This window comes from Corvus kubaryi, unplaced genomic scaffold, assembly GCF_017639235.1.
Source record: "Corvus kubaryi isolate FWS band 111438036 unplaced genomic scaffold, C.kubaryi_AGA036_p1.0 69, whole genome shotgun sequence".
Taxonomy (NCBI): Eukaryota; Metazoa; Chordata; class Aves; order Passeriformes; family Corvidae; genus Corvus; species Corvus kubaryi.
This window is the reverse complement of record NW_024582057.1, coordinates 5,212,431-5,223,858: the sequence shown is the minus strand read 5'-3', so window position 1 is coordinate 5,223,858 and position 11,428 is coordinate 5,212,431. Positions and strand designations below refer to the sequence as shown.

The window sequence follows — 11,428 nt, the reverse complement described above, 5'->3', positions numbered from 1 at the left end:
GCTCACATTACTTTACATGGTGCCTTGCTTTTAACTGTGATTTTACATTTATTGAAAGACTACAGTAGTATGCTGCTACTCAAAACAGTAAAAACATACATAAGACAGATGTTAAAAAAAAAAAAAAAGTGTTCAAAAAGTTGAAGATACTTGGTAACTTAATAAAAGTGATACCAAAAGAAATTTTTTAACCCTGGCCAATCCCCTGTGTCTATTTAGCTCCCTTGCTTGGCACACATTTTGGGTGAACATTCTATTCCCCAGTACTAGGCAGCTTTCAAAATATTTTTAGTTTTAAACCAGCACGGCTCTGGTTTTTCTGCTTTCCAGAATAATGAGTTAGTCTAGGGATGAATTTGGGAATGCATTTCCCTACATTTTCCTTGTTTAGTTCAGTTTGGAGATTTTTGTTTTGTAACCTCTCTGTTGGCTGGTTGTTTAATTTCCAAAGTAGGGTTGTCATGGGGAGCTATGATTGCAGAGGGAAAAATGACTAGAAGTCCCTCAGGAGAGGGAGAAAGACCTGATGGAGATGGAGTGCAGAGAGGCAGCCAGGAAAGATGCATTCAACACTGACCTGTACTGCTAAGTAGCTGGGATGTTGCATTCCTAGACAGGACGAGTTGTATTCATAGGTAAAGAGAATTTTGCACCAATACCCATGCAGTATTGGTCTGACCAGCTTGCCAGGCCCCTTTAAGCAAAAACCAGTTTCTCTGCAAATGGTTTTCATGACCATGTATATTAACCCTGGTATCCATGTGATGCTGAGCAGGCTTAGTGGGGGTAACCTGAGCCTTCCTGCCTCCCGGCTGAGTGTTACAGGGCATCAGTTCCTGGTGTGGCTGTGCTGGGCTGTCCTTCTTACACAGAAAGTCTGGGTAGTCTCTACTCTTGATACAGGGGATCAAAAAGCAACCTGCATTTAGCATGTTTCATTTCTTAGGTTTCAGGTTTTTCATTTCTCATTTCAGAGAAACTTAACTGATCTTTCCATTCGTCAAAAGGATCATGGCAGGTGAATGGACCATTCAGGTGAATTATTCTGCAAATTGTCTTGCTTTCACATTTCTTTTATTTCTTTCTTTCCCTGCCATTTCCTTCAGTTGACTATAATTTACAGCTACCTTCCTTCATCTTTTTTTCCATTGCCTGATTAACCTTTTCTTTCTTACAGATGGAGTGTTCTCTCAAAGCTTGAGGCATCTGGCAGGAGTTGTAGCTATAAGTGGGTTGCACTTGCTGTCAGAGGAGGCTGTTGACTTCCAGAGGAGCTGTGCCTCCATATTGTCTTCTCTCAGTTGTGTTTTGGGCTCAGCTGCTTGTGCCATTTTAGAGTTTGTGTGGGGCTTCTTTGAAATTAGATACAAAATATAATTCACTCAGCACACAGCACCAGAAAGGTGCTTTTAGAAAAAAGCTGTCTTGATGTACTGCTTCCTTACCTCTCCTCAAATCCCAAACCACCTGGCTTAGCATCCATGTGGTCATCTTCGTGTATTTGCCATTTAGGCACTGTTTAGTCAGTATTCAGCACTCTCAAACCTTAGGGCCTGGCCCTCATGCTCCCCAAAGCTGTTCCCCAGAGGGAGCCCATACCGATAGCCCTCCACGCTCTCGGTTGGTTTGGATTTTGTGGGGATGGAGTCATGCTGGTAGAGCAACGCTGACTTTATCATCCCAAAGTCTTCCTGAATCTTCATCCCTGAATAGATGGCACCCGAGACATTTTCTGCCATGTGAGTATAGCTCTGAAGGTTTTTCATATCACAGAGGTTGTCGCTGTATTTCAGCGCGGGTGGCTTGTAGGCCTGGTAGGACACCTTGGTGGTGGTGGTGATGACCGTCTGCAGCGGCGGGGCCATGGGAGCAGGGCTGGGGCTGTACCTGCAGGGATAGTCCCCACTGTAGTAAGCGTGGGGAGCACTTGTTGGCATCTGCCCGTAGTCACTCCGGTCTCCGCTGCTGGTTTTTCCCCACACTGGTTTCAGTCCGTAATGTCTGCCAGCGTTATCAAAGCTCTTATCGTGGGTAGTCACAGCACTGTAGTGAGACCCGTTCAGACTGAGGGGGTCTGCATCAATGGCAGGACTGGCCAGCTCTTTGTAAAATGTTGGGTAAGGACTCGAGCTTATAAAGGTAGGAACTCCAAACTCGTAACTGCATGGCCTGGGCATGTAGATCCTTGGATTTGGGCATTTAGGGTATGGAGATAGCTGGTCCTCTTGGAAGCTGGCTGAGTCATAAGGTGCCTTGTAGAGGTCTGTGTTCTGCAGTGAAGGGTAAGACTGGGCTGGAATCGAAAAATTGGTGTCTGTGAAGATACCAACTCTTTCTGGGCCATCCATGCAGTGAAAATTCTGTAGGTTATTGGTGTAACCACTGCTGTCATGATACCTTCCTGCCTGGCAAGGAGAAGTAGATCTTTAAGATTCAGGAATCAATACTGCCCACACACGTGTCTCAATACTTGTGCTATTGCTCCTTTCAGCCCCAAATTAACAGGTGTAGCATGGTGTAAATCTTTGTTTTGCCCTGAGATTCCCAGTATGTGCTTATCACACCTTTTTAATTGACAAAAAAACCCCAAACAAAAACAAGTTCATTTATGTCACCTTTTTATTTGACTAATGACTTTGACTTACCTCTGAGTTTAGAGGTCGCTTTTTCTGGGAGTGGTGATAAGAGGACATTTGCTTCTTAATTGCACTTCTTCTTGCCTCTGCCTCCAGTTTACTCTCTGGCCTGGGATGGTCATGGACTCCTTTAGCCTAAATTAGGATTAACAAAGAATTAGATGTGAACCTGGAAGGGGGTAATATAAGAGAAAATGCTCCAAGTAGCACAAGAGGTAGTCACAGCATGGTCTGTGGTTTGGCACAAGAAGAAAGGAAGGACCAATTCATTGTAAAAATAAGTAAATAGAATAAATCATGATTTGGATGTAGATAGAAGGAAAAAGTGAGGGAGAAGTCAGTGAGGACTGCAGAGCTGATGAAGGATCAAAAGTGTTACCTAAGTTTGTGACATTCAGGAGTAGATAATTTGAACTAAGGAGAAAACAATATATGTAAATTTAGTTTGGTTGGTTTTCTGCAGTCCAGTACCTCAGTTTTGCTTTGTAAGTACATATATAAATAGTATAAATAGGCATTAAAGAGGTTTCATGCCACAAGATGACAAATATTCTCTTAAAGCAATACACCTTCTTGAATAGGACTGAAAATTAGACCCTGGAAAACCATCCAAAGATGCTCTGCTATTGAAACATCTATAGGTATACAAATCTATGTAATCAAATGATGAAGCCATGTATGCTACATGTCCTTACTCATTTGTCTGAACAAATCTGCATTTAGTCCCAAATATAAAGTAGGAAGCTAAAAATTGCTTTTAAAACACTGTCCTTTCTCAAGCAGAAATTAACTTCTGAGCAAGGATTTATCAACTTTTTTGATAGGAAAAGTCTTCGAGTTTTGCATGTCTATAAGAGAACATTTGAATAACATAGCTGGGAATCTGGGAATATGGCCAGTTTTCTTCCATTTACTGGCTGGAGAACAGAATTCATTGCTGTGTGAGTCAGGGAAAAAATTTATCCAGGATAGAATGTAATCTCATAGAACAGAAACTTTTTGTTTACTTTTTGTTCTAATACTGCAAAAAAAAAAAAAATCAACATTAAATTTCAAATTTTAGCTAAGATTCTTCTTTTTTTCTGGCAAGATTTTAATTCCTTCAAAATTCAAAGGCTAGTTTCATATTAAGTAGAATTTTCATGTTTCAGCTTACGTAAATTAAGTAAGGCTTTTTTCCCCATTTATTTTAGTAGAAAATAAATATTTGGGAATAAATATTGGAGAGATTCAGTTGTCATAGGCACCAGGGTGCAAGACAACCTTTTTGTTCATATTTTTGTTCTGTAAACAGGAGAATTTTAGCCATCAATGATATTGTAGTTAAAACTGAATACTGTCAACCCAAGTACAGCTTTTAAAGAGACAGCCAAGTATTTTTGTTTTATTTGTTCTTGTCATATTCCTACTAAAGAGAAATTCAGTCACGGACCAGACCTCCACCCTGCTCATCATGCTCTGTGTTACACAGAAAAAGAAAAGGGGGGAGGAAGAAGAAATCTCTCTCTTTACAGGTATTATTTTATATACAGATACAATTTATATAGTGTGCACAAATAAATACGGCTGCTTTTTACCTGGAAAAATATTGCTTTGCCATCAAGCCTCCAGAAGTTCGTGACCGGATAGCCGCTGTGTCCTCGGCAAGGAATCAGCTCGAGGGCAGAGTTACAGTTGGGGCAGGCTTTCTCTGTGAACAGACAGAAACTACTGAAGAGACTGGTTAAGGACAAGGGTGCTGCCTGAGAGTAAACAGAGCTCAAGAGCAACATGGTCAGACTTCTCTAAAATTCAGATTAAAATGTATTGTCCAAGGAAATGCATCATAGACTAGCAAGCATAACTGAACGGTATGAACTAGAACTGCCCACGAGATACAAATGCTAATAATTTAAAGGATATTAATTCGGATCCCCTTAAGAATTTGCAAACAGACATCGATGAAATTTGGAATTAATCAGTCATTGCAATTATGCCTTAGTCTGCGCGCAAGTAAGAGTGACTCCGGTTTAAAAATCAAGCCCAGATGAAAGAAATGGGGTCCCGTGGGCATGGCAGCTCTCTCTGGGTGCCTCTCACTTTGTTGCTTCTGCCGAGCCTTGTCGCATATGGCGGGGCGGAGCTGCAGCCTGGCCCCGCCGGGCAGGGCGCAGCTCCGGGCACACACCACCACCCCCAGGCAGGACTTCTTGAGGATCTGGCAGTTGTGGTTGTTGGTGTTGCGCATGGCCCAGCCGCTGAGGTGCCGCTGCGCGTTCTTCTCCTCGCTCGAGTAGATGAGCCGCACGTAGCCATCGGGCCATTCCTGGAAGGCATCGAACTGCTTGGGCTCCTGCAGCAGGGCAAGGCAGCAAGGTGAACAGCAAGAGCACATTATTAGTATATTACAACCTGATATTTTTGCCTTGTTATAAAACACGTAACGGGGGAAAAATGCTTCTTCTATGACCACCCAAGCAGCAGAAGAAGAAGTATTGAAAGAATAGCTTATTCAGAAGAGCTCTCTAAAAGGGCTAGGGCAGTCGGAGATTCCAGATCTCAAAAGAAAGTCAGGATCCTTTCCTCTTTTGCATTGTGATCCATTATATCACAGTCCTTTGACACATATGCCTTTTACAGTGAAGTCACCCAGCTACAAGACATCCGCCTTACTACGAGAATTTACTGACTAGTCTACCACCAGTGTGCCCAGACAGGACACAAGCCACCCTGATCATGACTGCTATTAAGTTCTCCTTCTTGTGGGACCATGCACCTGCAGGCAGGAAACTAGAAGTCTTAGCTATGGAACAGCTTCTTAAAGTGCATCTAATATGATTTGAATAAGGCTTTCCCCAAAAAATAGAGATAAAAAGATTTGTCATTGCAAATGTACTTCCACGTATGTATAGTGGTTCAAACAAAGAATTTGTTCAATTTCGGGTTTCACTGGCTTTCAGGAGTTCCTTACTAAAACGTAATTGCCAGAACTATGAAAGAAGAACTAAGATTTTAAACTGCAAGTATTTACAATACAATACATATTTAACATATTCATGTACCACATGTGAGCAATCCCAGCAAACAGAAGTAAACTACCAACATTTACAGCATGAAAACATTCTGTAACAGCATGGGCTCTATAAACTTAAATAAACTCTAAGATGAAAAAAGTTGCAGATAATAAAACACTTGAAACTCACAACAAGACAAAAAGTGGAGTGCTCATTGGCATTAAAGTGTCGCATCAATAAACCAAAGATATAATTAGGTAACTTGGATCATAGTAGTAAACAGTCAATTCAATCTTCTATTCAACATTTCTTGAACAAGGAAGAGGGGGATGAGGGAGAAGAAAACTGGCCCAATGGAGCCACAGGTTGTTTTAGGAGTTCATACCCAGCTAGCCAAAGCTGTGTATCAAATCCATGCTTTCATTACAAGTGACTTTATAAAGACTACAAAACAATAACAAAAAAAGTGAAAAGGTGCAAGAGAAATAAAGCAGACAAAAACCAAAGCCTTGCTTAGAGTGAAGTTTGTTCTGCTGCTCCCCAACTCCGCGTTAGAGTTGGAGGGAAACTCTCCGCAGTACCTCCCCGGCCACCCGTTACCTGCGGCAGCTTGGGGTCATTGATATCCCAGGTGAGCTTCATGGCAGAGAGTGGCCGTGGGTGACAGCTCCCGGTTTTTTATGCCGTCGGGGCGTCGCCGAGGTGGGGGAGTAGCTCTCAGCCGGCCCCGCAGGCGGAACAGCAGCACCATCCCCGAACCCGCCGCGGCACCTGGGTGGGCAGGAGCTGCGCTCCCCCTCCACGCCACAGGCGGGTTGCGCCACCGTCACCTGAAGGTGCGTGACGGGGGATAGACACAGGGGTTGTGCACTGGGGCCGTCACCTCGGCAAACTTGAGCAGGGTTTGGAAGTCTAACCCGGCAGCCGCGGTGCTCTGCCGCTCTCTCCCGCGGGTGCCGGGATGTGAGGGGTGATGGAGCGGTGGGGGACCCGTCCGGGACGCTCCTGATATTGGATTTTGAGCGTTGCCCGGAGCTGCCCGCAGCTTGTAAAGCCCCCGGAGGGAGGCAAAGATTCTGAATAACCTGCTGTTTGGATGTAAACGAAATCGGCGTTATTGGGCAGGTTTCCCCTTCGCGCTGTGCTCTATAGCACCTGGTGTAAAATGCAAAGCTGGTGTTGGTGGCACATTTTAACTTGTTAAAAAGTTATAGGTTTTTTCTTACCTTTTCTCTTCCAAAGAAATGACCAATGGGGTGTGATGTTTGAAGTTTTTTGGTTTGTTGGTTTGGTTTTCGTGAGGTTGTTTGGTTTTGTTTGTTGTTGGTTTTTTGTTGGTTTTTTTTTTGGGGGGGGGGGGAGTGGTTGTGGCGAGGAAGGAGGGAGAATGATTTTTGCGGTGAAAAACAGAAAGAAAAAAATTATCCACAACAGCATAGAGACCAAGCCCTTGAACGCCAAGCGCTGCTGTCACCTTTTAAACGATTCCACCTGGTCGGAATGATTTTCTCATTCGCTTCTATCATCTCTGGTCCAAAATTTACTGAACTTTACACTCAGCTGAGCACAATAAAGCGCATCAGGCAGCAGTACACGCCGGCTGTGGCACCCCTCGGCCGAGAGCAGTCCCCAGGGAGGCTCCGCACTCCTCTTTTGCATCCCTGGGCTCGCCCGGGACTCTGTCAGTCTGCAGCGCCGGTGCTCTGGTGTGGAGGGTCCGTCCCAGGCGCCCCACAGCTGCGGCTTTTTGGGGCGGGTGCGAAACCGGCTGCTTACTCTTCTTTTTTTCTCTGGCGCTGGGGTATAGACTGAGGGCTCGCTGAGGAAAGGAGAGCGCTCGGAGCTGTGAGAAAGGCTGGCGAGGGTCTCCCTTCGCCCTAAACTCGGGTGTGTCCAGCAGTAGCGGGTCATGGCCGTGGGGAGGGTGTGAAGCAGCCCCCGGACCTTCTCCCCCGCGCCATGGCTCAGGTAAGCGGCGCTCCCCGCGGCGGAGACCCGGCAGCGGCCACGGAGAGGGGGACACATCGGGCTCCCTCCGGGGACACCCGCCGGACTCCCCGCGGCTGCCAGAAACCTCGGGCTGGGAGGCATGGGGTGGTTTTGTAACACAGGAAATAAGGAAGGAAAACCAGCGTTTTGCGAGAGAGGGGATGAGTAAGTGCTCTTCACCTTTGGGGCTGAAAAAGTGTTCGGGTTTGTTTTGGTTGGCTGGGTTTTCTTTTTTTTTTTTTGGAAGAAATGGAGAAAGAGGATTTTTTTTCTTCCCTGTATTTTTCCCTTCCTTTTGTTTTTAAAGGAAGAAAAAAGTGAAGAACGAAATAGAGATGTGAGTAGCAGTATGGCACACAGAGCAGAAGACTATGTAAGGATCTTTTAAATGCATGCTTACCTTAATCTTATGAATTGTTATTTATATATTTTTTTTTTTTCAGAGGCCCATTTCTTAATGGGATATGGCATGACCTAGAACTTTCAGTAATTTAGTTTAATGTGGGAAGTGCAGCAGTCCCCTTAATCTTTTCCTTAGTAAATAGGAAGAAATTATTGCAATAGTTGTGGGACTTACAAGTGAGGCATACTAAATTGCCTATTTCCTTATTCAGGATCTTTTAAGATTAATCAGTTTCAAGGGTTCTCTTTCTTTTGGAGATTAAGACTGATATTTCGCTTTAGTTACAGGAGTAAAATGAAAGTAGAGAAACAAATGAACTCAAACAAAAATGAAGAAAAAGCTTGCAACTTTTGAAACAGCATTGCAAGCATTTTATCATAACTAGTTCTGCAACAATTTTAATGATTGCTTATTTTACTCGCTAGTTGTTTCCTTCCCCTCCCTTTGCAGCTTGAATCACTGCTCATTGATGCCTTTAAAGGGAAGGGATTTCAAAAAATACATGAGCTGCTTCAAGAGGGAGAAGTAGAGCCTCCCCAGAGATACAATGACTCTCTCTTAAACCAGCTGGACAAAGCACTGAGAAAGGCAAGTACCATAAATAGTCTCAACTATCCTAACAACCAGCTCAGAGGGTATCAGACTAATGATGCACAGCGCTCTGTGTTTCTGTAGGAGCTGGACAAGAATGAATTTCAGAATGTTTCACTGATGCTGAAGTGTATTCAGCTCTACCTTAAAAGTGATCTTCAAGAAAAGAAGAGCTTGTTTATTGAGCAAGGACTGCTAGCAAAGATGAGTATAATATTGTATACAAGTTACTAATATGATTTAAGGTTGTTTGCATGAGAAAAAGAACTCCAGGGAAGTCAAAACTAGGGGATTGCTTGTTGGCCACACAGAAAAGAATTTTTTTTAATATATTGCATGAACTGAGTAGGGAAAAAAATGCTTACTCTCTTTTATTGCTTTTGGTGTAGCAACCAATATTATGGCTCCACTAATTCCCTAATTTAAAGGTTTGGGGTTGTTTGGGTTTTTTTAAAGCTGATAGTGGAAGGAGAGGATGAGTTTTTATGAGTCCCATTGATTAAATGATATAGACTTCTAAATGCATTTTAAATGCTCCAGCAAAATACAGTTCTAGTCATAGATAATCTGAGATATTCTTTTGAAGGTGTCTCGCTAGATATGTAAGGTACCAGATGCGTTTAATCCAAAATTGCATTTTCTCTTCTGGCACAATGGCACTATATTGATTTCAGCTGGTAATACTTGTAGTAGCAGAAATGCAATTGTGCTGAAGATGAGTAACACCTGGATCTAGCACAGCTATCAGGGAACAGTTAACACATGCTCTCTATTAGCAGAGTTGTACTGAGGAGTTCTCCGTCCAAAATGTTGTGTTCCTGCCTTGTAGTTATGCTTTTCAGGGATACAGTTTCTCAAAATTCCTGTATGGAGATAAATTAAAAAAGCTTTTCCAGTCTGAGCTCTGTACTTCCAGTGGAGCATGGATTTCTAGTTCACTGTTTGCGTGTGATGCTATGCTATGTTTAAAACCATGAAGTATTAAAATACTTAGCTTGAAAAAGTTTTACAATATTTGCTGTGAGTTGATGTCCTCTAGAAATGTCTGTAGGAGTTTTGATGCCACTAGCAGCATGTATTGTGTCTGAGCATGAAGAGTGGGTGCCTTGGTCAAGAAAGGAGGGGGGATAAAAGGAGGGCTGGGGAGGAGGGGGGACAGAAATGGCATTTTTCATGTCCTCCTAGCAAAATTTGAATTCCTTAATGCCATGTAGCTTTTGACACAGTACGTGACTCCGAAGTTTAAAGAGTGAAAAACTCTGTAAGGTTTCCTGCAGACCTACATTATTAACTCCTCTTCCTTGTTTTTAACTCATTCTTTTAACTTTTACTTGGTATCTTGGTTTGAAAGAGCAAGAGCACTTGTGACCGTCATCGACCCAAATGAGAATAAATATTTGATGTTACTGCTTGAAGACTTCTTTGATTCTGCATTGGTATGTTTGTGCATTCAGGGGACAGAAGGCTTACCTTTATTGGATAAGATAGCTATTGTTCACAAGCAATTTCCTGTTAGAAAATAAATAATTGCCAATTGACCTGGTGCTCTAGGGCTGAGCATGGGATGCAGCCCAGGTGGTGTGGGTGAGCAGTGTCCAGGAGTGTGCTCTAGGCTGGCTGAGATTTGACACACTTGTGAGAAGCTGTCATGGGGCTGCAGAATTTTCTCATTTTCTAACCTGAAGTATTTGTTTTTGCAGAAAAATTTGCAAGACGTTCTGATGCATTTTGTAAATAAAATCTTGTGTGCTGAAGCTCTCTTTAAAACCCACAAGTTACTGACACCGAGCTGCACTTTGTGTGCAAACGTGTTTGCCAAGGTGGTCCTGGCAATTTGTTCCTACTGTGTTTGAAACAGATGATGATTTAATACTAAAGGATGATCTAACTTGCTTACAACTCATTTAGGTTTCAACTTTAAATATTCATAACTTTAAGGGTATTGGAGGCCTAGTGATGTAACATTTGTAGTAGGAAGAATGCTTTTAAGCTTTTCTCCTAGCCGTTGCTCCCAGTCTTGCTGTCTGTAGCTTATGGGAACTGTGTCACTTTGTGCATCAGAATTCATATCAATACATATGACTCTTTTTAGGAAGTCCGATAAAAGATATTTGAGCAAAATCAAACTTCCTTCTTTCTCTACTAACCACTTTTAAATTGTCATACCCATTTCTTTTCCCCAAAAACTTAATTTATTTTTCTTCCTGGTACATTTCTTCTGCTTGCTTTCACTGTGGAGGAAGAAGTTGTTTGTGTTGTGGAGTTGGTTTTTAATTTTTTAAAAGTTTTGGTTTTAATTTTCCTCTAAGGACTTTAACACCTTTCAGATATACATTGTGATATCTAGTACCGTAGTGTGTAAACATCAAATGTACTTTTACATAGGCCCACATGTGTAATAAAAATCAGAGAACGATGTCATGATGTGGGTTTTCCTGGGAACATGTAGGCACTGTGTTCTCCAGTGCTGCTGAAATCCATTCCTGGGGGAAGTGGGTGCTTGGCTACCTTCACCCTCCCTGCGTAGTTCCAACCTGTATGATCAGGGTGACCATATGTGACATACCTGTATCAGGTGGCTTTTGCTGATGTGGGTACACTACTGTTTTATGTTATTTAGCCCCTGAAAGTTGGGGGGGGGGTGGGGGTACACATAAACACCTCAGCACTTTGAGTACTGCTGTTCTTGGGTGATGGTGCATTAATGAAGGCTTCTTTTACTCTTTCCATCAGGTGATTTGCAAATGCAGTAATGAAGGTCAGTATTTTTTTTCCTTCCATTCCTCAATATCCCGAATCTTAATCTTGGAAGCACA

The 11,428-nt window shown here is 42.8% G+C and overlaps 1 protein-coding gene across 1 annotated transcript; it reads right to left on the bottom strand.

Annotated features, from left to right (window-relative positions):
* Positions 1-1,147: 1,147 nt before the first annotated feature.
* Positions 1,148-5,063, bottom strand: GCM2 (glial cells missing transcription factor 2). Its single transcript, XM_042049159.1, has 4 exons — positions 4,716-5,063; positions 4,214-4,326; positions 2,646-2,771; positions 1,148-2,405 (listed from the first exon to the last, which is right to left on the bottom strand). The coding sequence occupies exons 1-4, from the start codon at positions 5,008-5,010 to the stop codon at positions 1,524-1,526; spliced, it is 1,416 nt and encodes a 471-aa protein (XP_041905093.1). The 5' UTR covers positions 5,011-5,063; the 3' UTR covers positions 1,148-1,523.
* Positions 5,064-11,428: the final 6,365 nt, after the last annotated feature.

Coding starts and splice junctions, on each gene's coding strand:
- GCM2 (XM_042049159.1), bottom strand. CDS start 5,010: ATGTGCTCTTGCTGTTCACCTTGCTGCCTTGCCCTGCTGCAGGAGCCC. Junction 2,772..4,213: donor GCAAAGCAATATTTTTCCAG/GTAAAAAGCAGC, acceptor ATCCTAATTTAG/GCTAAAGGAGTCCATGACCA. Junction 2,406..2,645: donor AGCGACCTCTAAACTCAGAG/GTAAGTCAAAGT, acceptor TCTCCTTGCCAG/GCAGGAAGGTATCATGACAG.